At 36.7% G+C, this 22,042-nt stretch overlaps 2 protein-coding genes across 9 annotated transcripts in view; one reads left to right on the plus strand and one right to left on the minus strand.

Annotated features, from left to right (window-relative positions):
* The window catches only part of TMEM126A (transmembrane protein 126A), an 8,114-nt gene extending 3,338 nt beyond the window's left edge, over positions 1 to 4,776 (plus strand). Inside the window, exons 3-5 of the mRNA XM_039217066.1 lie at positions 2,071 to 2,264; positions 3,809 to 3,923; positions 4,539 to 4,776. Of these exons, the coding sequence (XP_039072997.1) occupies positions 2,071 to 2,264; positions 3,809 to 3,923; positions 4,539 to 4,731 (502 nt within the window). The 3' untranslated portion in view covers positions 4,732 to 4,776. The remainder of the gene's footprint in view (positions 1 to 2,070; positions 2,265 to 3,808; positions 3,924 to 4,538) is intronic.
* Positions 4,777 to 8,683: 3,907 nt separating this feature from the next.
* CREBZF (CREB/ATF bZIP transcription factor) lies at positions 8,684 to 14,156 on the minus strand. 8 transcript variants are annotated; one of them, XM_039217059.1, is made up of 4 exons: positions 12,840 to 14,156; positions 12,552 to 12,629; positions 11,383 to 11,451; positions 8,684 to 10,748 (listed from the first exon to the last, which is right to left on the minus strand). In XM_039217059.1, the coding sequence occupies exons 1-2, from the start codon at positions 13,895 to 13,897 to the stop codon at positions 12,614 to 12,616; spliced, it is 1,074 nt and encodes a 357-aa protein (XP_039072990.1). In that variant the 5' UTR covers positions 13,898 to 14,156; the 3' UTR covers positions 8,684 to 10,748; positions 11,383 to 11,451; positions 12,552 to 12,613. The 8 variants fall into 8 exon arrangements, with proteins under 8 accessions (XP_039072990.1, XP_039072986.1, XP_039072985.1 ...); XM_039217055.1 differs by having other exon boundaries at positions 8,684 to 11,451; XM_039217054.1 differs by having other exon boundaries at positions 8,684 to 12,300.
* Positions 14,157 to 22,042: the final 7,886 nt, after the last annotated feature.

Raw genomic sequence — 22,042 nt, forward strand, 5'->3', positions numbered from 1 at the left:
GTAAACCAGAGGCAGCAATAAGAACTTGGTGAGATTTCATACTTGTATATCCTACAGCTCTTCCCCCATCTCACTCACTCACTCACACACATACACACACACAACCTCCTTTTGTTTTCCTGAGAGAGATAACAGAACTTTTCAAGCAAAAAAGGGCCTGTGTCCATGTTTCCAGGTCAGTAAGATAGAGAGCCAGAAAGACTGACATAATAGATAGATGGTGGCAGCTTTGAAGAGAAAGGAGCAGGCTATCTCACTGGGACTTTACCAAATTAGAATGGAGTAGCAGTGGGGAAGTAAGCTGAAACAGCATAGGAAGCTTTAATTTGGAAGTAATAAATTGGTCTCGGGCATTGGCTCCTGAATAGGGCAGATGACAGTATCTCCTTAGCTTTAACTTATTTGATATTTTTCCTCTGTTCCTATTTTCCTATCCTTGTTCTCTTAAGTTTGAAGTCTTACATTATCATTAGATTTGCTTAATAGCTATTTGAAAAATCTGTAGGTGTATGAATATGAAGCTTTAATACCAAAAACCTCACTTTCTATTAAATAATTTTATGTACCATAGATTTCATTGCCACTTGTGATCTTCTATTTCATGTTTCATTCATATGTCTAGTTGTTTTGTGTGTGTCTTGCCAAATAGTCATGAGTTTCTAGTAAGAGGTGCTTTTCTGGAAAATTGTCTTGCAAAGAGGCTGCTAGGTAGTAACAGTTTTGTACTTACTGAATTATTAACTAAAAATGTGACTCTAAACCATAGGAAATTAAAATCTGAAAGGCCATAAACTTTGCTATTCAAAAATACGTAGATCTTTCACTTTCACGGGTTTTCTGTTATTTGGTAGGTTCTCTAGGCTCTCTTCACTTTTTAAATCTTATCTTGTGTACCCTAAGTTTCTCAACTGCCTCTCTTTTATACTTCCATTACCATTTCAGTAGACTTGTTTTATCTCATGCTCACATGTCTTTCATCCTCCAATAATAAACTATGAAAACATTGAAGGTAGAAGATAATTTGTCTTCAGCATCAAGTCTGCTGCATGTAGTAGGTGGTCAGTGATTGAATGACAAGTACCATTATGATTGCAGGGTGACAGGTAAGAAAAGTAATGCTTTATACAATGTAGGAAGCTCAATTAGGAATTGCTAGAAAAGCTTTTTAAGATGAGTGTTAACCATAGAAGTTAGGGGGCACTGTGTGGGTAGTCTGGCTAAATAAGTAAAGAGAAATTTTTAGAATTTGCTGCCTGTGTTGTAGATGGCAAGGCAGGCAGTAGAAAAGTGATAGGCTAAAGAGTTTGGAATACTTTCAGTATCCAGCAATATGGTTAGGTATTTTTTCCAAAACCAAAGAAAGCATAGAACATGCATTTTAAAAGTCACACATCCCTTGGCTAAAAACCAATTCTAACCACTTCCTAGCTCAAAACATCAATTTAGTCTTATTTATTTCAATGCGCTGTTGTAAAGTACGTAGCATAGAATATCCCTTAAATGTTAGTACTCCTCCAACCCCCTACTCTGACTCCAATCTTTTAGGGTAAAGTGAAAGGGAACATTAACTTCATCTTACTGAATGCCTTTTAGGTGTCAGGTGCTACTGAAAACAAGACATATATCTTTGTATGATTGTCTTCAAGTTATTTACTTGAAGACTGGTGGAGAAGTCTAACATAGAAGTGATTGTAAGATAGAACCACCTTATCTGTTGTGCTAGAGAGTTAAGTATTAGGTATTGTGGGAGCCCCAAAGAAGAATCATTTACATTAGACTATTCAGAAGCTCTTCCCTGTTATATTTTTTGAAGGAAATTTCTGTACTATCTCATGCAAAATCACAAAATCCATTTAGCAAAATCTAGATATATCCTTAAGTGTTGACCAAATTCAAAAGACTTTAGAATAAAAATCTGTATGTAAAACATTTTAAAAGGTTTTTGTTTTATGGAGCTCTAAGGGATAAATGTGGTATCCTATTATTCCGTATCCCTGTTAAGTCATGTTAGCACACACCAGAATTGTTGGACAGCACACACAAAGTTACTCTTTTTTTCTTACCACTCAGGAATCTGTTTGAACATGGATCAGTATATATTGGACTTAATGCTGCTCTCTGTGGTCTAATAGCAAATAGTCTTTTTCGACGCATCTTAAATGTGACACAGGCTCGTATAGCTGCTGGCTTACCAATGGCAGTGATCCCGTTTTTGACTGCGCATGCATCTTACAAAGGTTTTGTAAATTTACCTTTGAATACAGGTAAATTCAATTTTACTAGCACCAGAGTTTGCTTTGGCATATATTATTTTCACCTTACATTAATCCTTAAATATTAACATCAGGTTAATATGCTGTATCATAGTCAGTGTGTGGATAAGACTGAAACTTACTAACCTGTGTAAAGTAGTTCATATTAGCAAGTTAGTCTTCTATACAAGTGAAATGCACATTCATACCAGTTCTAAATACTTTAGTTAAAGTAAGAAATATTTGCAACTTTTTTAAATGCTGCCTTAGTTTTCAAAAAAATTTTATAGAGAAGTCCCTTAAAGGGAAAAAAACCTAAAGGGAGTAAGACCCTTTATATATTAAATCTCCCAAAGCACTAAATGTATGTACAAGAATTACAAATATATGGAGACTTCATTTCCTTTTGATTGTTTACTGTGTGAGCTCAGTGCTTTCAGTATAAGCATACCCTGGAGATACTCCAGGTTAGCCACACTACTGTAATAAAGTGAATGTTTTAGCAAAATCCATACAATTTTTTTGGTTTCCCGGTGCATATAAAAGTTATGTTTACAATATGCTATAGTCTGTTTAAAGTGTGCAATATGTCTAAAAAAAACCATTTAAAACAGTCTGTCTAAAAAAAAAAAGTATGTACCTTAAAAATACTGCTAACCATCATTTGAGCTTTGAGCGAGTAGTAATCACCAACTACAGATCACCATAACAGATATAACAATAATGAAAAAGTTTGAAACGTTATGAGAATTACCAAAATATGACACAGACACATTAAGTGGGAAAATGCTGCTGGGAAGATGGTGCCTAAAAACTTACTCAAAACAGGGTTGCCACAAACCTTCAATTAAAAAAAATGAATTATCCGCAAAGCACAGTAAAATGCAGCACAGTAAAACAAAGTATGCCTGTATGGCTAATCATGAAAAAAAAATTGATTTCAAATAAAAATATTACCACAGTTGGTGATGGGATGGAAGGGAGACAGTCCACTTAAACTCTCTTAAGTGCTGCTCCAAGTTGGTTTAAATTGGATGTTTATTTTGCATGAGTCTGTATGATCAGTGTAGAAAGAATTTTTAGGATCTAGGGAAACCTACCACCCAAGTGAACTGAACAGACTGAGTAAAACTTAAGTTATTAACTTAGCTTTCTATTTTTAATGTAGCTTCTATTAATTTGGAAATGAATAAAGAATTTTATAAAAATAGCCACACTATTATAATGTAAAAATAGAAGATGAAGTACAAGTCATTTTTTAAAATTGGGTTAAGTTTCCTGAAGACAGAATATTAGCTCAGGTTTGCCAGTACAAGTGCAGAAAGCAGAAGCAGTGCAAACCAAGATTATTATATTCAAACTCAGAACAAATTAGAGGACTTTTCCTAAGATTGTTTTGAGTTTTTCCTGGCTAGTTTATCTGTACATATATACTTTCTAACGTGCCTTGTAGATTTGTATTTGCTGCCTAAATATTGAGTATTTGTGACACATTTAAGATAACTTTGCATCCTTTAAATCATGACCTTCATTTTCAGAATTGATTTATTTCCTAGGTGATCTGAATTGTGAAACCTGTACCATAACACGGGGTGGATTAGTTGGTCTTGTTTTTGGTGGTCTGTACCCTATTTTCTTGTCTATACCTGTGAATGGTGCCCTGGCAGCCAGGTAGGATTCTTTTTTTTCTCAGAATCATTGAAAAACTTCAGTAATATATAAGTGATAACATAGAAAATGTACAAATTAAAACAGCAGATACATTTTTTGCTTTTAAAGCAGTGTTACTTTTTTGATTTGAAAGAGTTAACTTTTTCTCTTATAAATAATCAAATATTACTTCTCAAGAATTTGAAAACAGTTCTAGAAATTGATCTCACTATACCTCTTGGGTATATAGTTTAGGTTCTTAACCTTAATTTGTGTATTGAATCCCAGCTACAAAGCTGCAAACAGTACTCTGTCCAGCATGATAGCTAATTAAAGAAAAATTCCATCACAAAATGGCTATAAGACAATATAATGCAGTTATTTTCTGATGAACTCATCAGAACCCCCATCAAGCAATCTAAGCTATATGAGCCTTCAGAGGTGAAGTGGAGAAAGGGCCAAAACACACAAATGTATAGTTTTAAGGACTAATAGACATCAAAGAGAGAAAGTGAATTACCGTAATCTTTAAACTAGTTTTATCTTAAAGACTTCTGGGATTAATATATATTGTACATAGGCTTGCCATTTCATACAACTGCCTTTCTACAGAATTGTCTCAATGTTTTCTTACAGGTATGAGTCAGCCCTGCTACCAGAAAAAGGAAACATCTTAACTTACTGGACTAGAATTTCTAAGCCTGTCTTTAGAAAGATGTTATTTCCCATTTTGCTCCAGACTGTGTTTGCAGCATACCTTGGATCTAGACAATATAAATTAGTTATAAAGGCTCTTCAGTTACCTGAACCTGGCCTAGAAATTCAGTGATTGTTAAACAACTTTGTATACAGAAATAAAGCTGTAATGTATGAATAAATGTCTAGTGTATGAATAAATACACATTGTAATTTATCATGAGTTACAGTTCTGGGACCTAAAATATGAGGCTACACAAGTCAACAAAAGGCTGAATATCAGTAAGGGCCATCCCCTTAAAAGTGTAACTTCTCTAGTTTGCCCAATATTCTCTTTTACTATGCTTGTTCCACTCCTTTACATTAAGCATATTTTAGTCCTTAACACAGGAAAAATGGTCTTATAGCAGTTTTAACTGAAGGCCTCATAAATACAAGCAGGAATGAAAATGGGAGGCAGGGATGAGAGTCAGTTTACTATTGCAAATGTTACTCACACTTCATTTTCCCAATTCACTTTTTTCATGGTATTATTAATCCATAGGCGTTCAGAACATACTTAACAAGCTTCCTCCCAGAGAAATCAATTCTAATAGTCTTGAAAGATGGTAGGCTCAGCTGGAGCTGATATGTTGATATTGCTGATACAGTGACAGAATGATAGAGTTAACGATTTAAAGAGTCAACTTATTTATCTTTGGAAAGCTATATTCTTGGAAGATAAGGCAAAGTCTACCTCTGAAGATTCCATCTAGTATAGGATGATAATTCTTTGGGGTCACAGACCCAGACCGTTTTTGTTTTTTTTTTTTAAAGCTGTGTGATGTTAATTAAGCAACTTAACCTCTCTGGTCCTCAGTTTCTTCAGTAACCTCACTCAAGATTGGTATTGTGTAAAAATGGAAGTTGACTACCCCAGCACCTGACATAAACAGTAGCACTTAAATGAAACATTCTTCCTATTGTTCCTGGTTTTGTTTTCTGAAATAGTCTAGTCTAATATTTGTCATTTCCTAAGAAAGATCATTTAAATTTTTGAAGTGACCTATTATATTCCTCTTCCTAAAACTTTTCATCTCAATTCTTTAAACTATTTCCTTAAGTTACAGCATCTAAATCAGCATAGTCCAGAAGTTTTGCGTGATAAGAAATGTTTTATACGTGACTGACAATGTTAGCTACTAGCCTTATGTGGCTCACTGAGCATCTGAGATGTAACTAGTGCAACTGGATAACTGAATTTTTAATTAAAGTTTTTAGCCACATGTGAGTAACAGCTACAGTATTGGACAGTGTGGGTCTAGACTAACACTTTCTTATAAAACAAGCCAATCTTACCAAATAAAGTAAGTGCCATCCTAGATCACACTCACAAGCATCCTAATTATTCCTTTGAAATATAGTGACCTGTTAAACAATCTTATGAGTACTTAACTACATGAAAGGAGAATTTAACTTAGCTTTTCACCTAGAAAATGAAGCCTCATGAGTCAAATAAGCTTTCAGGGTCTCTTTAAAAATGAGAAAGCAGTGCAGCTAAAAAGTTTTAAATTCAAATGAAATTAACAAAATCCATTTTAAATATTTCAGAAAGCAAAGATGATGTTCTTTCAACAAGTAGCTTAAAATGTTTTCCCTAACAAATTTATATATATGGAATGATCCCAATTACGAAGCAGAAGAATCTGTATTTGACTGTAAATATTCTCGGAGTTAGAGAATTAGGGGTGGTTTTTCTTTTTGACTCCTTTCTGGATTTTCTCAGTTTTCTACAATGAATATGCTTTACTTAAAAGCTCTCTGACCCTTGGGTGCCTGGGTGGCTCAGTTGGTTAAGCATCCAACTTCAGCTCAGGTCATGATCTCACTGTTCATGGGTTTGAGCCCTATGTCAGGATCTGTGCTGACAGCTCAGAGCCTGGAACCTGCTTCAGATTCTGTGTTTCCCTCTCTCTCTGCCCCCTGCCCAACTCATGCTTTGTCTCTCCTTCAAAAAATGAATGAACAGGAAGAAAAAAATTTAAAGTTCTCTGACCCAAAATTATACACTTGACATTTTTATTTAAAGGAGACTGCTACTTATCACAGCAAAGGAAAAAAATGAATTAAAACTCCTGACTTCAAAAATAAGAAATCCATTACTAAATTAGACTCCTTTAAAAAAGAGAATGGCACAATCAATTTGGATAATTCAAAAGCCTCTGATATAACTAAATTGGTAACTCAGTACAAATTGTTACCTTGTGCTAAAACACTCCTACCATAATACCATCTATAAATACAAAAGTTTACAATGCTATGTGTAACCAAAAAGGATTCCTTTCTAACATCTCTGTGCTCTACCATATATATATTTAGATCATCTTCTCAGTTAGCAAAAATGGACAATATAAGCAAGAGACCATGTTATTTTACATCTGTTGCTACAAATCTACTTTACCAAAACATGGCTGGGGGCAGATAAATGACATGTAAACTTGCTGTGGTCTTCATTATAATTTAGAGAAAGTCATTTGTAGCTAAGACCTAAACAACACTACCTGAGTCAGAAAAAGTTTTTAATAGTTCAGTTCAGTCATAGTAAACCAGCTATTTAAATCTGTCTTTTACAACTTACTTGGCATAACTGGCTTTAAGAAAGAGAGGACTCATTACATTGTACTTAAGATATTAATGCTGTAAACACCAAACTATAGAAGATTTAAAGGCCAGAGGGTCTAGGAATTTGACCACAGTGGTTATCCGGCAAAGATACAGCATTTGGAGGCACAGTGTAAAGAAAAGTTGGGCCACCAATAAAAGTCAAACTATGCATGTTAACCCAACTACACAATTTTTCAAAACACCATTAGTGACTATATTTTTAAATTAGATTGATAATTAAGCATTATAATTTTCAACAAAAATAATTTTGGGTCAACAAAACTACAAAACTTATCAAAGCCCATTGTAAACTGGTTTCTTTTTAAAACTTGGGGGAAATGGCTCTCTAAGTAAGAAATCTTAGATGTACAAATTGGGGAAGGGTAAAAAAGTAAGAATAAAAACACTTAACAGTAATCAAAGCAATGGAAAAGGCAAATTCATGAGCAACATTCTATTAACTAACCTACATATTTTTTTAAAAAATCAATTCTTCCCTGATATTGCATGATTTATATTCCTAAAGACAGTTACTTTCTGAATAAAATTTAAATTATCTCATTTAATTTTTCTTCATTTCAAAACTAACTAAAGTAAATGAGCATCTGTAGTGTAGATCAGAGCTGAGAGCTATCTAGTATTTTAAGACAATAGCGAGTGACTGCCAGAGAGAGGACTGAGGTATTCAAGTTCAAATATGTGAAAAATACTATGCTGGCCACACGAAACATTCCACAAGTTTCTAATGGAAGATCTCCCTTTTTTGATCCCTACCTTAGATGGTAAACTACCTCGTTTCTGGGAAAAAAAAATGCACAATAAAATACAGAAATAAAAACATTTGGGAGCGTCTCTACACTTTGTATTAATAAGAATCTGGGGGGTGGGGGAGAAACTAAACAGAAGTATTTCACTATCTATTCAACTTTCAAGAACATCAGATTATGTAACTTAAAACTCTGCCTAAATTAGTAAGACCTTAAACTAGAACTTCAAAATGCAAAACTAGGTAATCGCATATTTTTAAAGGTAATTAGTCATTATCAGTGAATTATCCACTCTGTTCTATCAAAGGAGTAATTAGTCATCACCAACCAGTGTTAATGCCAAATCTTTGGTTGTAGAAATACAACCAGGTATACTGTTGGAACTGTAGGGATATCCATCAGTCAAGTATAAGCTGCTAGGCATGCTCTTTGCTGCCTGGAATCACAGGCACTGAATATACTTAGATTACAAGAAACACAGTGGATTTAATAAATTTTGTATAGTATCATACAATAACTATAGTTATTATGATAATTCATTCTGGGCCTATCTCCTACCCCTCCCACCTCTCTGATCTACACACTTCCCAATGAGTCAGTAATATAAAATGACTCAGTCTAGACCAGATTAAATAATGTATTAACATTAATCCAACGAAATGAAATAAAACAATCCAGAGTTTTGAGTGTTTTTTCACACTTGTAATAAACTGGAAAAATGTTTCAATTAAGTAAAACAATCACATTCCACGTAAAAAAACCACTCCCATCATCCAGAATACTAAAGCCCTTACATAACACTAGAGAAATTTTAATATCTAACAGTAGAAACTAGGATACCATTCGTTAGAAACCTCAAAATATTCAAGAAGTGTCAAGTACTCAGAAAATTCAAGAAGCCAAAACCTCAGAATCCAAACATCCTATTACCCTGAATTGCAATTAACTACTCACATATTTAATCATAGTCAATTTTTTCAAAGATACACAAGACAAATCAACACATCTACTTAAAAAGACTACTCCTTACAGGTAAGAACTTTACATTAACTTTTATATTCTACTCAGCAAGGTCTGCCTATACTTCAGATTAGCTCTCAAGTTCCAGGAAATAAATACAAACTCATGATATGCTTTGTGATCTCTGATGGCCTGTTTATGTAATTCTATTCCACTAAGTTTAATTCTACAGAATGTGTTCTTGATTGTGTAAAGAATCTATTATTCCTTGATGAAATACTATAATTCTCTTCTCCAATGGTTACAATTTTTAAAAGGTATGCAAAGAACTGAGTATCACTCCCATGAAAGACAAAAAAAAGTATGATTTTGTTCCAAAATTAACTTAGTCTCATGTATTTCTATTAAGTCTTTCAAGGATTCCAGAGAATCTTTTCAAATCTCCATTTCTGGAAAGTGAAATCTGGAAAGTGAAATCAGTACAGAAGTAATTTGGGAACTTGAAAATGGCATTCATTTTTTTCAGCAGATGCCAAATTTTTGACCGACATGGCTCCCACAATTACTTTGTTACCATCAGTCCAGTCAGTTAACAGGTTGTAGGAAAAGATTCGTTTTTGCAGACACTGCTAAGCTGTTTAAAGAGAAGAGAGAGAGATTAATTTAGTGATTACAAAATGCACAAGTATTTAAAATATTTGTAACACTTTTTGTTGGATTGTATCAGAGGTGTGACTACATTTTAACAAACGTGGACTTTTTAGTTAGGACTGGTCAAGAAAGTGCAGAAACAGTAAGTCAGTATGACAGAAAAAGAAGGTCAATATGATGTGTTAGTTCAATTAATGTATGAATTCCTGTCACCATCAGAAGTCAAATATTAAAAAGCTACCTCTTTACTCTAATTCTGCATCATTTTGCCATAGAGGCGATTAGTGGGGAAAAAAAAGTTCCCCAAATATTAAGTTGTTTTCAATCACTAAATAGAGCCAAACCTTAAAATTTCAAAACAATCCATATTATATTCCGGAAATCTCCTTTATCCAACTACTAATCATTCAGAACACAATTTTCTAAAAATAGTAAGACAACAATTTCATATTAATCACAACTTTTTTTAATTAACAAGTAGTGAATAGGACACTTTAAGATATTGTTTACTACATACTGAAATAAACAGATCTGTTGTAAATTCAGAAACCCAAACATTTACAGTAAAATGCGCTTACACATAAATATGACCAAACTTATTTAAAGTCCCTGTTAGATAGGTCCTAAATACATGCAATACCATGTAAAAACAAGACCATGAAGTTGATGTAAAAAATGACAAAATCACTAAGTCATCAAAATTAGGAAAAAAAAAAAAAGAATGAAATGGAAACTAAGAAAAGACAGTTAAAACATAAGGAACCTAAATAAGCAGCTTTAAAAATAGGCGATACTAATCTCCATTCTCAAAAGTTCTTAATCAAGTATTTCCAAAAACTGCCATTTATAAAATGACATTCTAAAAATCTACACTTGGAATTTTCAAAGCATCCCAATTCAGAAAGCTTTGACTACTGTTTCTCCCCAGCCCGAAACTTCAAATAATGCAGGAAAAGCACTGACATTAGGAAGAAAATATTCCAAGGGAATGGTATTTTAGAAAAACACACTTACTGCTTCCAGAACCTTTTAAGACCCAAAGTCAGCATTAACAACAATCATTTTTCCTATTTTCATCCATTATTTTCCAATGTCATGTTAGAGATGAATAAATTCTTTGAGCCCATAACTGAAAGATCAACAAACCTGGTTTTATTATGACACCATTATTTTTGTCATTGGTACTGCACAAAATTATATACAAAGAAATATATACAAAATGTTCAAGTATTAATTAAATTTCAGTTCAAGGCTTCTGTTTCAAAAAGCTACATTTAACATATTCCATAATAGCACAAATTAGTCATTTCAAATAATTTTTCCAACTACTTTTGGTTTATATGTATATATATATATATATATATATATATAATTCAGTAGGCACTAAAATCCATGCAGCTGCATTGTGAGGGGCTTGCTCCTGCACTTAGGTATAAGCAGGTTCATCACTCCAGGTTGTGAATTTGACTACTACCCATTCATGCTCAAGTGCAGTAGATGATTTTACAAAATATGCTGTAATGCACTGGAAACCAGAGACCAGGTTAGGTCTCAAATCGTGTTATCTAGCAACAAAACATTTACAGTTGTGCAAGAACAAGGATTCCATTTTTATAACCAAATAACAACAAAATAAAACATTTTATGTGTAAGATAACTTACATCTTTGGACTGCTGGAAAATACTTTTTAATTATGAACATTTTAAAATAAAAGACAGCAGAAGCCCTGACATTACCTCTTTTTCCTCATTTCTTATACTACCTTTTAAAATAAAGCAGGAAATGTGGCCAGCAGCTGGTCCCGTCTCTTCTGCCCCAACAGCTGTATCCACTTTAGCACAAAGAAAAACAAGGATGCTAAATATGTATATACTTTATCAAACAGTGATGTTTCACAAAGAATTTCTTAATGCCTCTTACACTGAAGGACACAGTAACTCAATCTATACAATCAGACAATGGATAATACAGTACTTCAAGGGAAGAATATGTCCCATCTTTGGAAAAAGTGTCAATCGTGTTCTTGAGTAGCTAGAACCACTCAATTTTAAAAATTATTTTTAAATAGGACAAAAGCCTTTGAAATAAGGAGAATAACATTCTTTGTGAAGCCTCACTTTACACGTTTTCATTCACATTTCACAACCTTCAATATCTAATCATACATAAATTTAACCTAAAATTTTAATACAACAAAAGTAAAAGTGTTCAACAATTTATTTATACTCAGTGATTCGGTAATCACTGTGCTGGTCCTCAAAGAAACATTTCATTAACCATTCTTATTCCTCCTTCAATTAATTAACACAGATATGCAGGTTAATTTCCAACTTCTCTAATGGTGAGATATTAAAATCTTTTACTCTGAATAGATTGTATTTCTAGATCTCCTTCTGAAAACTAAATGGCATTCCCAAATATATAAGACATTTCTGTCATCTCCAACAAAATAACTATCATGTTTGTGCAAGCCCCAAATACTTATTGTCAGCCTCTAAAAAGTTGCTCTAAAATTGGAATTCCAATTTGCACCTTGTACAACTCGGAACTTCCATTCAACTTCACCTGTTTCACTGTCTCCAAACTGTATCTCTATTAGCAGCTTTCAGTGTACAGTTGGAACCGATGTCATCCAAGGCCATGTCCACACTGGGGACAGAAGAGCTAGGTACACGCAAGTCTGAACAAGGGGACACATTAACAGCTATTTCAACCAGAAGAAGCATCTTAAATACATTACTGACCAGCACAAGTCTGTTTCCAGGGTGGACAGGGCCCAAATCAGATTTCCCCTCCCACCTTCCAAAAAAGAAAAAAGAAAAGAAAAGAAAGAAAAAAAAAAACCCACACACACACACATATCGAGATGTTGCCCATTAAAGTAGACTAAGCAGCAGAGCATGAGCGTTACGTGAAGAGATGGATCCTTACCAGGTTGTGAGGCGGGAACGACTGTTCTGTAACCCCTACAACGGAGCCTGGCAGGAAGGAAATCACCTAAAAAAGAAACTGTCAGAGAGATTTAATAGTCACATGTTATCATTAGGAGTTGGTTACAGTGTCACATTCATGCTTTTAGCTAAACACTTAAAGATTCAATATTACTTTTTTTCCTCCTCTGAAATGTGTCCAGTGAAGATGTCCCACTAAGGTGTTTTACATGGTGTAAGGGAGCTGAAAGGGGTAAACGCGGATAAAGAGCAGATTACTTGACCCTACATTTTAAGAGAAGACGACGCCTTCCGGGCGCACGCCGAGCAGAACTCCACCGACACCTTATCCTTGTCCACATGAAGACACACTCCTCCCGCCGAGTCGTCCTCTTCCAGCAGGTCCTGCTGCTGCTTTCCCACGGGCAGAGCGTAGTCATGGTCACCGGCGGGCGAGTCTCTGAAGAGCGAGGTGGTCAGCCGCAGTCCCACGCCGCTCAGCCGGCTCAGCAAGCGAGCCAGTCCGGTCTCGTTGGCTAAGACGGCCCGTAGGTAGCGACTCTCCTCCTGCAGTGCCTGCACGCGCTTGCCCAGCTCCCGATTCTCGGCACGCAGCTCCTGGTTCTCGGCGGCCAGACCCCGGACTCGACTTTCCAGCCCCATCACGTACTCCTTCTTCTTCAACCGATTGAGACGGGCAGCAGCCGCCGCCGCCTTCCGGGGGCTCTTTGTCGCCGCCTGGTTGCTGTCGTCGCCGCTGCTGCCCGCGCCTCCTCCTGGGGACTTTCTCCGCCTCTTTTCGCCGCTGCCACTGTCACTGCCGCTGCTGCAGCCTCCGATGCCGTTTAAGAGCCTCTGCAGCAGATCAGAGAAGCGCTGCATCTCGGCCGCCGCGGCCTCGTCGTCGTCGTCCCCTCTCCACAGGCCGCCGCTATCCGAGCCTCCGCCGGACGAGGAGAGAGGCCCGGGCGAGCTGAGCCCGGGCTCCAGGTGCCAGTCTGGTTGCCGGGGGTCCAAAAGATCCGCCAGTTCCAGCCCGGACAGAAAGTCCATGTCCTCCGTCTCCTCCCCGGGGACGCTGGCGATCGCCTCCTCCTCCATCTCCTCGGGCGAGGGCGCGCGCACGGCCACGCCGCCGCGGCCCCCCCTCCCGGCCTCCAACTTGCCCTCGTCGCCGCGCGGCTGCTTGCGGCCGGGAGATCCGGCCGCCGCCGTCTCTTCCTCCTCCGCCGCCGCCCGGGTCAGGTCCGGGAGCAGCAAGCAGGTCGCGGTCGGCGCCGGGCTCTCGCTGCGGGTTGGGGAGTCGCTGCCCGAGGCCGCCAGCAGTTTGGTCAGGCTATGCCTCATGGGGCCCAGCGGCGGGCCCACGTAGGCCCCGGCCCCTCAGACCGGGCCTCGCGGGCCCCAAGGACCCCAGACCCCAGCGCGGGAGGGCCAGGAAGCTGGCCACAGCGAAACGAAGGGGAAGATCCGAGTCGCTCCCGCGCCACTTGGCTGGTCGACCCCCCGCGCAGGGGCGGGGGGTGGGGGGGAGGGATGGGAGATCGAAGCGGCGAGGCCCAACGATGACTCGACCGCGCCACCCAGACAACGGCCTGGCCGGAAGTCAGTCGATCTCACCCCAGCCCCTCCCACGGCGTTTCGCGCTCCACTGGGCTCTAGTATCGCGAGAGTTCAGTAAGGTCTGGAGTGGGAGTAATTTCAGATTTCCACTGATGTCATAGTAACAGCGGCAAAAATAACAAAACCCGAATTTATTGATAAGTGGTCTACTCTCTCCTCCCTCACTTCTCAGTCCTCCATATTCTAACTTCCAGTGACACGACTCTTTCAGAAATGATCTTTTAAATACCAAATTTATGAAAAGTCTTAACGTTATCTAGCGTTTCCATGGAATTTTAAGACCGGTGATCAGATACCGCTTGAATCCTTTCCCCTTCCGTTGTAATACAAGATCATTTCATTCAAGCACAGAGTACTAGGGGAAAAAAAGTAAATAAGTCATTCATATAATTTAATTTCCAAGTTTTAATTATACCAATTTTATTAAAATGTCTAGGCCATTTCTATGCCTTTTCTAAACAACAAATGAAGATCTTGTCCTTGTGTGTAATAAGATTGCAAACCCATTTTCTGTGTGTATTCTGTAGTTGGCGTAATTGTGAGCATGTGTGGGTGTGCATACGCGCGCCAGTGTTTCTGTGCTCATGGCTTGAGCGATGGTTGTACCCCCCGCTGTGTGAACAGAGTGAAACGTGTTTGTGACTTTTTTCCTCTTTGTTTTATCGGGGGGGGGGGGGTGTTCATGAAACTGACAGATGTTTTTCTTAAAAAGGACTATTACCAGTTTCCAAAGACAATACTTTTCCGGTTTTTCCTGACTGAGCCCAGTTTTGTTGCTGTTTTTCATCTATCAGGATAAAAAGAGTACCTTTAAAATCCCTGTGGCCAACTTAAATACCCTTGTATTCTTTCTCTGTTCATTGTATTGACAATTTTATGACTGGAGTTAAATGTATAGGTTTGATAACCACAGGTTTTTTGTTGTTGTTTTTTTATGCCTTGTTTATTCCGGCCAATATTTTAGGATCACATTTTCTTTGATATCAACTTTACTTTATATCATAAAAGAAATTCTAATTTTAAAAAAGATATTGAAATGGACTACATTATAGAGGCAAACTCTTCTTGGAACTCTGGGGTTTCAACTAAATTTCTGCCCAAGTTCTTCAGGAATTTCAAAACTTTTTTCCCTTTCAAGGCTACATACGCATTCAGTTTTGTGACAACGCTGTGATCTCCCTCCATAATGAAAGATAAAGATACATCTGTGTCAGGTAGAGTATGTAATTCCCTAAAATGGTTTTAACGTAAGGTTCATTGATTCACTTCACAAATGATACCTGAAGCGTAATTTCTGAATTTAACCACAATTATTATGTTACAATTTCTAATGGCTTGCCTAAGAAAATAGCCATTTGAGAAAAATACATTAGGAAATGTAAATGCAGAATATGAAACCTAGGATAATGATTCCCAAAATCAGGTGAATGAAAATGCTATTCAGGGAGCAAATAAATACGTAAATTACCCAGAAATTGGTCTGTAGGTCTGTGTAACATTGGAAATCAAAATCCTAGCAAACACCTCTAGTGGTTCTAGTGAGGACTGGACCATAATAATAGGGTCTCTAAATTTAATCTCCATAGAAAATTAATGCATCAGTATCATTTTTTAGAAGCTTTACTGCATAAGAAATTGCTTCACTAAAATATTTTAATATTATTTATAACCACAGTTTTATATCCTTTATCTTTGCATAATAAATATATATCAATTTTTAAAGTTTCCAAATATTTCACAGATTATATGAAAGAATAGTAAAGTATCCACTCTAATTCAACAATACTACCCAATATCCAGACTCAACATTTCAACAATTATCATTTGCAATATGTGCTTTATCTGTTTATAAATGTTTGTAAAACATATATTTGGTAAGTCATCCCAAAGTTGCAGACACCCCAACACACTTAAGTATGTATCTCTAAGAATAAGAACATTCTCTTTCATAATCATAATACTATTATTAGGCCTTGAGAAAATTAACAATTACTTGTTAATATTATCTACTTTCCATGCCATCTTCAAATTTCCTCAGCTTTCCTCAAAATAATCTTTTATAATGGATACTTTCTTTTGAGCCAGGATCCAAACAAAGGTCACTTGCTATACCTGGTTATGTTTTGTGAAATTTTTTTCCCATTTCTCAAACTCAAATAATAATCCCTCCCATTTTTTATCTTTTCTTAGTATTGGCATTTTGAAGAGACAAGGTCATGTGTCTTAAAAAAAATACACCACATTCTGGATATGTCTGTTTCTTCATGGTGTATCTTGTTCTCTAACCCCACAAGGTATTTGAGATTTGATGCGCTTGACAAGTACATTAGAATACAGTGAAACAAAAAAAATTTTTCAAAAAATTTAAAAACAAGGCCGGTGAAATTGTAGAGGAAATAGGAAGATAAGGAGTTCCAAAAGGGGAGAAAGTTTGATTGCAATAAGATAGACATACAATCTTACAGTTAACTCAAATTGAGCTAACAGTAGACTAAGCTTCCCCAGCAAATCAAAAGGAAAAAACTTTTCTTGTTTGCCCATGAGTAAACTTTATATGAATTCCTTTATCCACTTTTCCCAGTGTTTAGGTCTTAAGGAAATTCCCTTTGGATTACTGAATTAGTTAGCAAATAGCCTCAATAAATAACTACTTTTATATGGTTGTTTCTTACAGGGATAGAAAGCAAGTTCCAGGTTGTTTCTTACAGGGATAGAAAGCAAGTTGGATGCTAATAAATCCCAAATATGTAGAACAGTACCTGCCACAGTTAAGATTTCAATAAATAAATATGTGTTGAATGTAATAATAAAGAAGGTCTCCAGTTTCATAAATGAAGAAGGTCTCCAGTTCCAGCTGAAGGCATAAAACAAAACTAAGTGCAAACAATTCTGCAAGGAACTGAAATAAATATGACCTATGGTATCTAGAAGAATAAAGAAAGACGGAACCTGCATGCCTTTCTTAACTCTCCTATTAGGAAAGGTTTTGCTGCAGCAGATCAGCCAACAGTGCGAGGTGCTACGTACTCTGGCCTGCCGTGGGTTACAGGCGTTCATGTGGCTGGTAATCCCATTCAACTGCATTTTCTCCTTAGGCAAATCTCCTAGATTCTCAAGATCATGGATAGATTTCTTATTAGAAATATAGATTATTTTTTCTCTAAATTACAAGATTTTGGTTTAAATACACGTGTTTTAGGAGGCTCTCTAGTTGGATTAAAAGTAGAGAACTGAAAGAGAAGTTTTTATAATGTAGCCTCAGAAGACAAAAAAGCAACTAAAGCAAGAGTAAGCCTCCTAGAAAATGCACCTTCTCCCCTTCACTATCACTCCCTTTTCTTCTATTCATTCTTCTCACTCTGTCTTTCTTTACAGCTGTTTTGTTTTTCTTTTTCTGGTTATAACGATTATTGTAAAAGATTCAGATAGTGTAGAAATGTATAAATAAGTAGAAGAATATTACAACCTGTCCAACCTAACTACTCAAAAATAACTGTTACTAAAATTTGGGTGTATAATAGTTTTTCTATGTACAGACACATGTTGTTTTTATTTTATTTCCTTGAACTGTTTTGCCATGAATATATTGTGGACATCATTCAGACAATTAGTACAGACCCACATGCTTATTTCTTTTTTAAAAAAGTTTTTTTAATGTTTAATTTTGAGAGAGAGAGACAGATTGAGAGTGGGGAGGGACAGAGAGAGAGGGACACAGAATCAGAAGCAGGCTCCAGGCTCTGAACTGTCAGCACAGAGCCCGATGTAGGGCTTGAACCCACAAACTGTGAGATCATGACCTGAGCTGAAGTCAGACGCTTAGCTGACTGAGCCACCCAGGTGCCCGCCACATGCTTATTTCTGAGGACTGTCTAAAATGCCATTACATGAACTTTCCAACTCATTCAACCAGTTCTTCATTGATAACGCTTAGGTTGCAGTGACTTTTTCACTATCATAAACCACATGATAATATTATGCAAATATCTTTGGTCACTTATCCTAGAACATTCTTAGGATAAATTCTTCAAAGCAGAAGTTTTAGATACTATTTTTATACAGAGATGTTTATTACCTACAGAAAGGTATCTCTCAACAACGGTGTGCGACAGTATTTAGTCCTATGCACTCAATGACCGTGGATTTGTTCTTGTTAAAATGTGCGAATCCATAAATAAAAAGTGGCATCTTTTGGGTGAATTTCTGTTTCTTTGATTATTAGAGGGTTGAATGTTTTTCACATGACCACTTGACATGTGATGTGAACAACCTGTTCACCTCTAAGCCCATTTTTCTTTGCAGTGGGAAAAAGTATTTGTCTTTTTCTTCTTGATTTATATGAACTCTTTACATTACAAGCAAAATGTACCTTTGTTTCTTCTGTATGTCCCCATTTTGTTCCTCAGTTGAACATACATTTGGGGAGAGAAAAGTGAAATTGCTTGTTTTGCTATAATTTTTAAATAGTATATTGAAGTGTTCTTCATGTTTTCTGGCTTTGGTGTTAAGCCTAAAAAGGCTTTATTAGCCTAAGTAATACTCGTGTTTACCTATATGTTTCAGAACTTCGTAATTACCTCTATTCACATTTTACTAAGAGTTCTTTTAACAATATGATTATTTATTTCATTTACTTCCAAATGGAATTTATTCTTGTATAGAATATGACATAGGAATATAATTCTTCAAAAAGTTATTTGCCACAGTATACTTTATTGAACGATTCAGACTTGTTCCTCTGATTTCCCGGTATACATGCCACATTAAATTCTTATGTATTGTTAGATCTATCTCTGGTCTTTTTCTTCAGTTCCATTTGTCAGTCTAACCATTCTGAGAGCAAAACCACTCAATTTTTAAAAATGTTTATTTATTTTGAGATAGAGTGTGAGTGGGGGGAGGGACAGAGAGAGGGAGAGAGAGAATCCCAAGTAGGCTGTAGGCTGTTAGCATGGAGATCATCAAGGAGCTCGATCGCCAAAATCAAGAGTCGTGTGTTTAACTGACTGAGCCACCCAGAGGCCCCAAATCACTGTTTTTTATTGTGTTTTCTAATACCTCACAGGACAAGTCCTTCTTTGTTGGTCTTACTTTCTCAGAATTTTCTATCTATATTTGAGTAGTTATTCTACCAGATAACTTTATAAAATTTTCCAAGTTAAAAAAGACTTGGAATTTTCATGGAAATTGCATTTAATTTATTAATTTTTCCAAGTTATCTTATGAATTTTTTGCTACCGGGCTAGGTTATTTCTTCTTTTTTATTTTCTAAATGGTTATTGTTGCTACGTAGGAAAGATTTCGATCTTTTTTGTTAAATGTTTTACTGACTATTCCACTGGGCTTTCTTAATAGTTTTTATTTTCAGCTTTTCATCCAAATTTTCCTAGTAGACAGTTATATCACCTTATTGTATATAATGACAATTTTGCCTTTTTCTTTGCAATACTTTTTGTCATTATGTTGACTGATAATGAAATAGCACTTCCACCTTGATGTTAAATAATACTGTTGATAAGCCAACTTCTTTGACTTTAACAGGAATGTCTCTCGTGTCTCATTGTTGATTTCAGATGGATATTTTTATTAGGTTACGCTAAAGTTCAGGAAACAGAGAGCAATCTGGCTATTTTAAGCAGAAAAGTTTGTAATACAGAGAATGTGTGCTTATAAAGTCATTGGAAGGACTGGAGGAATGGGCACTAGGCTGGGTGATCAAGAATGCTTCTCAGTACAATGTGGCCAAACAGGCCCAATAGAGATCTCTGTCCTAATTGGGAAAGTGGTAAAATAGAAAACTGGAATTTGGCTCCAAGAGCACTGCTAATGCCCAAACCCCCAACCCCATATATTATCTATTGCAGCCAAACAAGTTATCCAAACTCTAAAATCAACAATAAATATCTGCTTATTGTTATGGCTTAAACCCACAACAGACATTTATTATCTCTTAAAGTTTCTGTAGGTCGGAAAATTTCAAGTGCTTTGGTCATACAGTCTGCCTCTGGAATTCTCATTGGATTCAATCGGATTTTGGCAGGGGATGTAGTCATCTGTAGGCTTCGCTGGGGCTAGAGATCCACCCCCAAGATGGCTGGGTGAAGCCTCAGTTCCCCTTTCATGTGGGCCTCTCCATAGGCTGTGTGAATGTCTAAACTACTTGGTCACTGGCTTCCTCCAGAGTGAATGATCCAAGACACCAAGGAAGCAGCAGCAATGTCTTTTACGACTTAGCCTCAGAAGTTACATACAATCATTTCTAAAGTATTCTACAGTCACACAGTCAGACCTTATTCATTGTGAAATGGGACTACACAGGATGTGAATAGTAGGCGACAAGAATCATTAAGTGCTATCTTGGGGGCTGGCTACCATATCCCACAAAACTAGTGAACGAATATAGGAATGCTGTTGCAGAAAAAGCCAGTGTTTCCCAGAATATGCTTGGCAGCAACAACAGCCAAAGCAAGGAAAGGGCCCCTGCCTTATTTGCATCTTCCAAATAAAACTGCAGAGGAGTCTGGCAAATACAGTTTGGTTTGTATTTCTTTTGTTTCAGTTTTTCCTTTTTTTTTTTTTTTTTTTTGTAATACAGGAAAAAGCACATTAAAAGAAGGACTGAAGTAGATGAGTACCAATCTATCAAGTCCTCCATAAAGACCATGGCTTTGTGGTGCTTCAGCACCAATACATATGTTCATTGGATTTTCTGTAGAGGAGGATTGGAGCAGAAATGGTAGGGAATGCAGGTGAGTCAGAGTTGCAGTATTGCTGAGAGGATACAGCAGAAGGGGAACAGTGCTACAGAGGTCAGAATGCTCATTTTAATCTAGTTTGCCTATTCATCCATGAAGCATAATCTGTAAAGAGTAGTAAGACCATGAGAGGATCTTACAGCTGAGTGTACACTGAAGACTCGGAGATTGACAGCGTTTAGGCACTGTAGGATTACGTTTACTTTTTTTTTTTTTTTAACATTTATTTATTTTTGAGACAGAGAGAGAGCATGAGCTGGGGAGGGGCAGAGAGAGAGGGAGACACAGAATCTGAAGCAGCCTCCAGGCTCTGAGCTAGCTGTCAGCACAGAGCCCAACATGGGGCTCAAACGCATGAACCGTGAGATCATGACCTGAGTGGAAGTCAGATGCCCAACTGACTGAGCCACCCAGGTGCCCCTGGAGGATTATGTTTACAAGCACTGCGTATTTGCATGGATGGCGAACAATTCCCAGTGTGCTCGCTGTATTTCCATTCCTTTATCTTCCTCCCAAGAAAGCATTTCTGACTGCGAATGAATATTCTAGATTTTTTTGTTTGCTTTCTTGCAGTGCCATTTTACTTCTCCCATTAGACTCATACATCCTGTAGGCGGGAAATTGATTTTCAGGGCTTAGTTCATTTAAGGTTCAACATTTATGTCCAGAATACTTCCTAGAAGACACTACTCTTCATATTGCATCATATGGGAGACATACAATGTTTAGCTTTCCTGTTTTTAGTGATGCTAAGATGGATGGATGTTTTCAAATGGTGAAACACTCTCATTTCTCCTCCATTGTAAAATTCTTTATTAACCTTTCTCCTAATAGTTTCATCTAAAGATGATCAGTACTTGAAAAAATTATTTCACTAAGAGTTACAAAATAATGATTTTTAAAATTCTCTTATTCCTTGAAATATCTGTAATTCTGTTAGTTTGCCACATATGGGCCATTTTTTTACCTTAAAATACAGGAACTGGAAAAGTGGGATAAATGACCAATTAATTCCTTGTAGTAGCCACTTTTCAGTTAGTGACCAATGAGTTTTGTGTTTGTTGTTGTTTTCATTATTGTTATTGTTTGTCTTTTTTGGTTTTACTAAAATGAA

Source organism: Hyaena hyaena, unplaced genomic scaffold (assembly GCF_003009895.1).
Source record: "Hyaena hyaena isolate Hyena2069 unplaced genomic scaffold, ASM300989v1 scaffold_667, whole genome shotgun sequence".
NCBI lineage: Eukaryota > Metazoa > Chordata > Mammalia > Carnivora > Hyaenidae > Hyaena > Hyaena hyaena.

Coding starts and splice junctions, on each gene's coding strand:
- CREBZF (XM_039217059.1), bottom strand. CDS start 13,897: ATGAGGCATAGCCTGACCAAACTGCTGGCGGCCTCGGGCAGCGACTCC.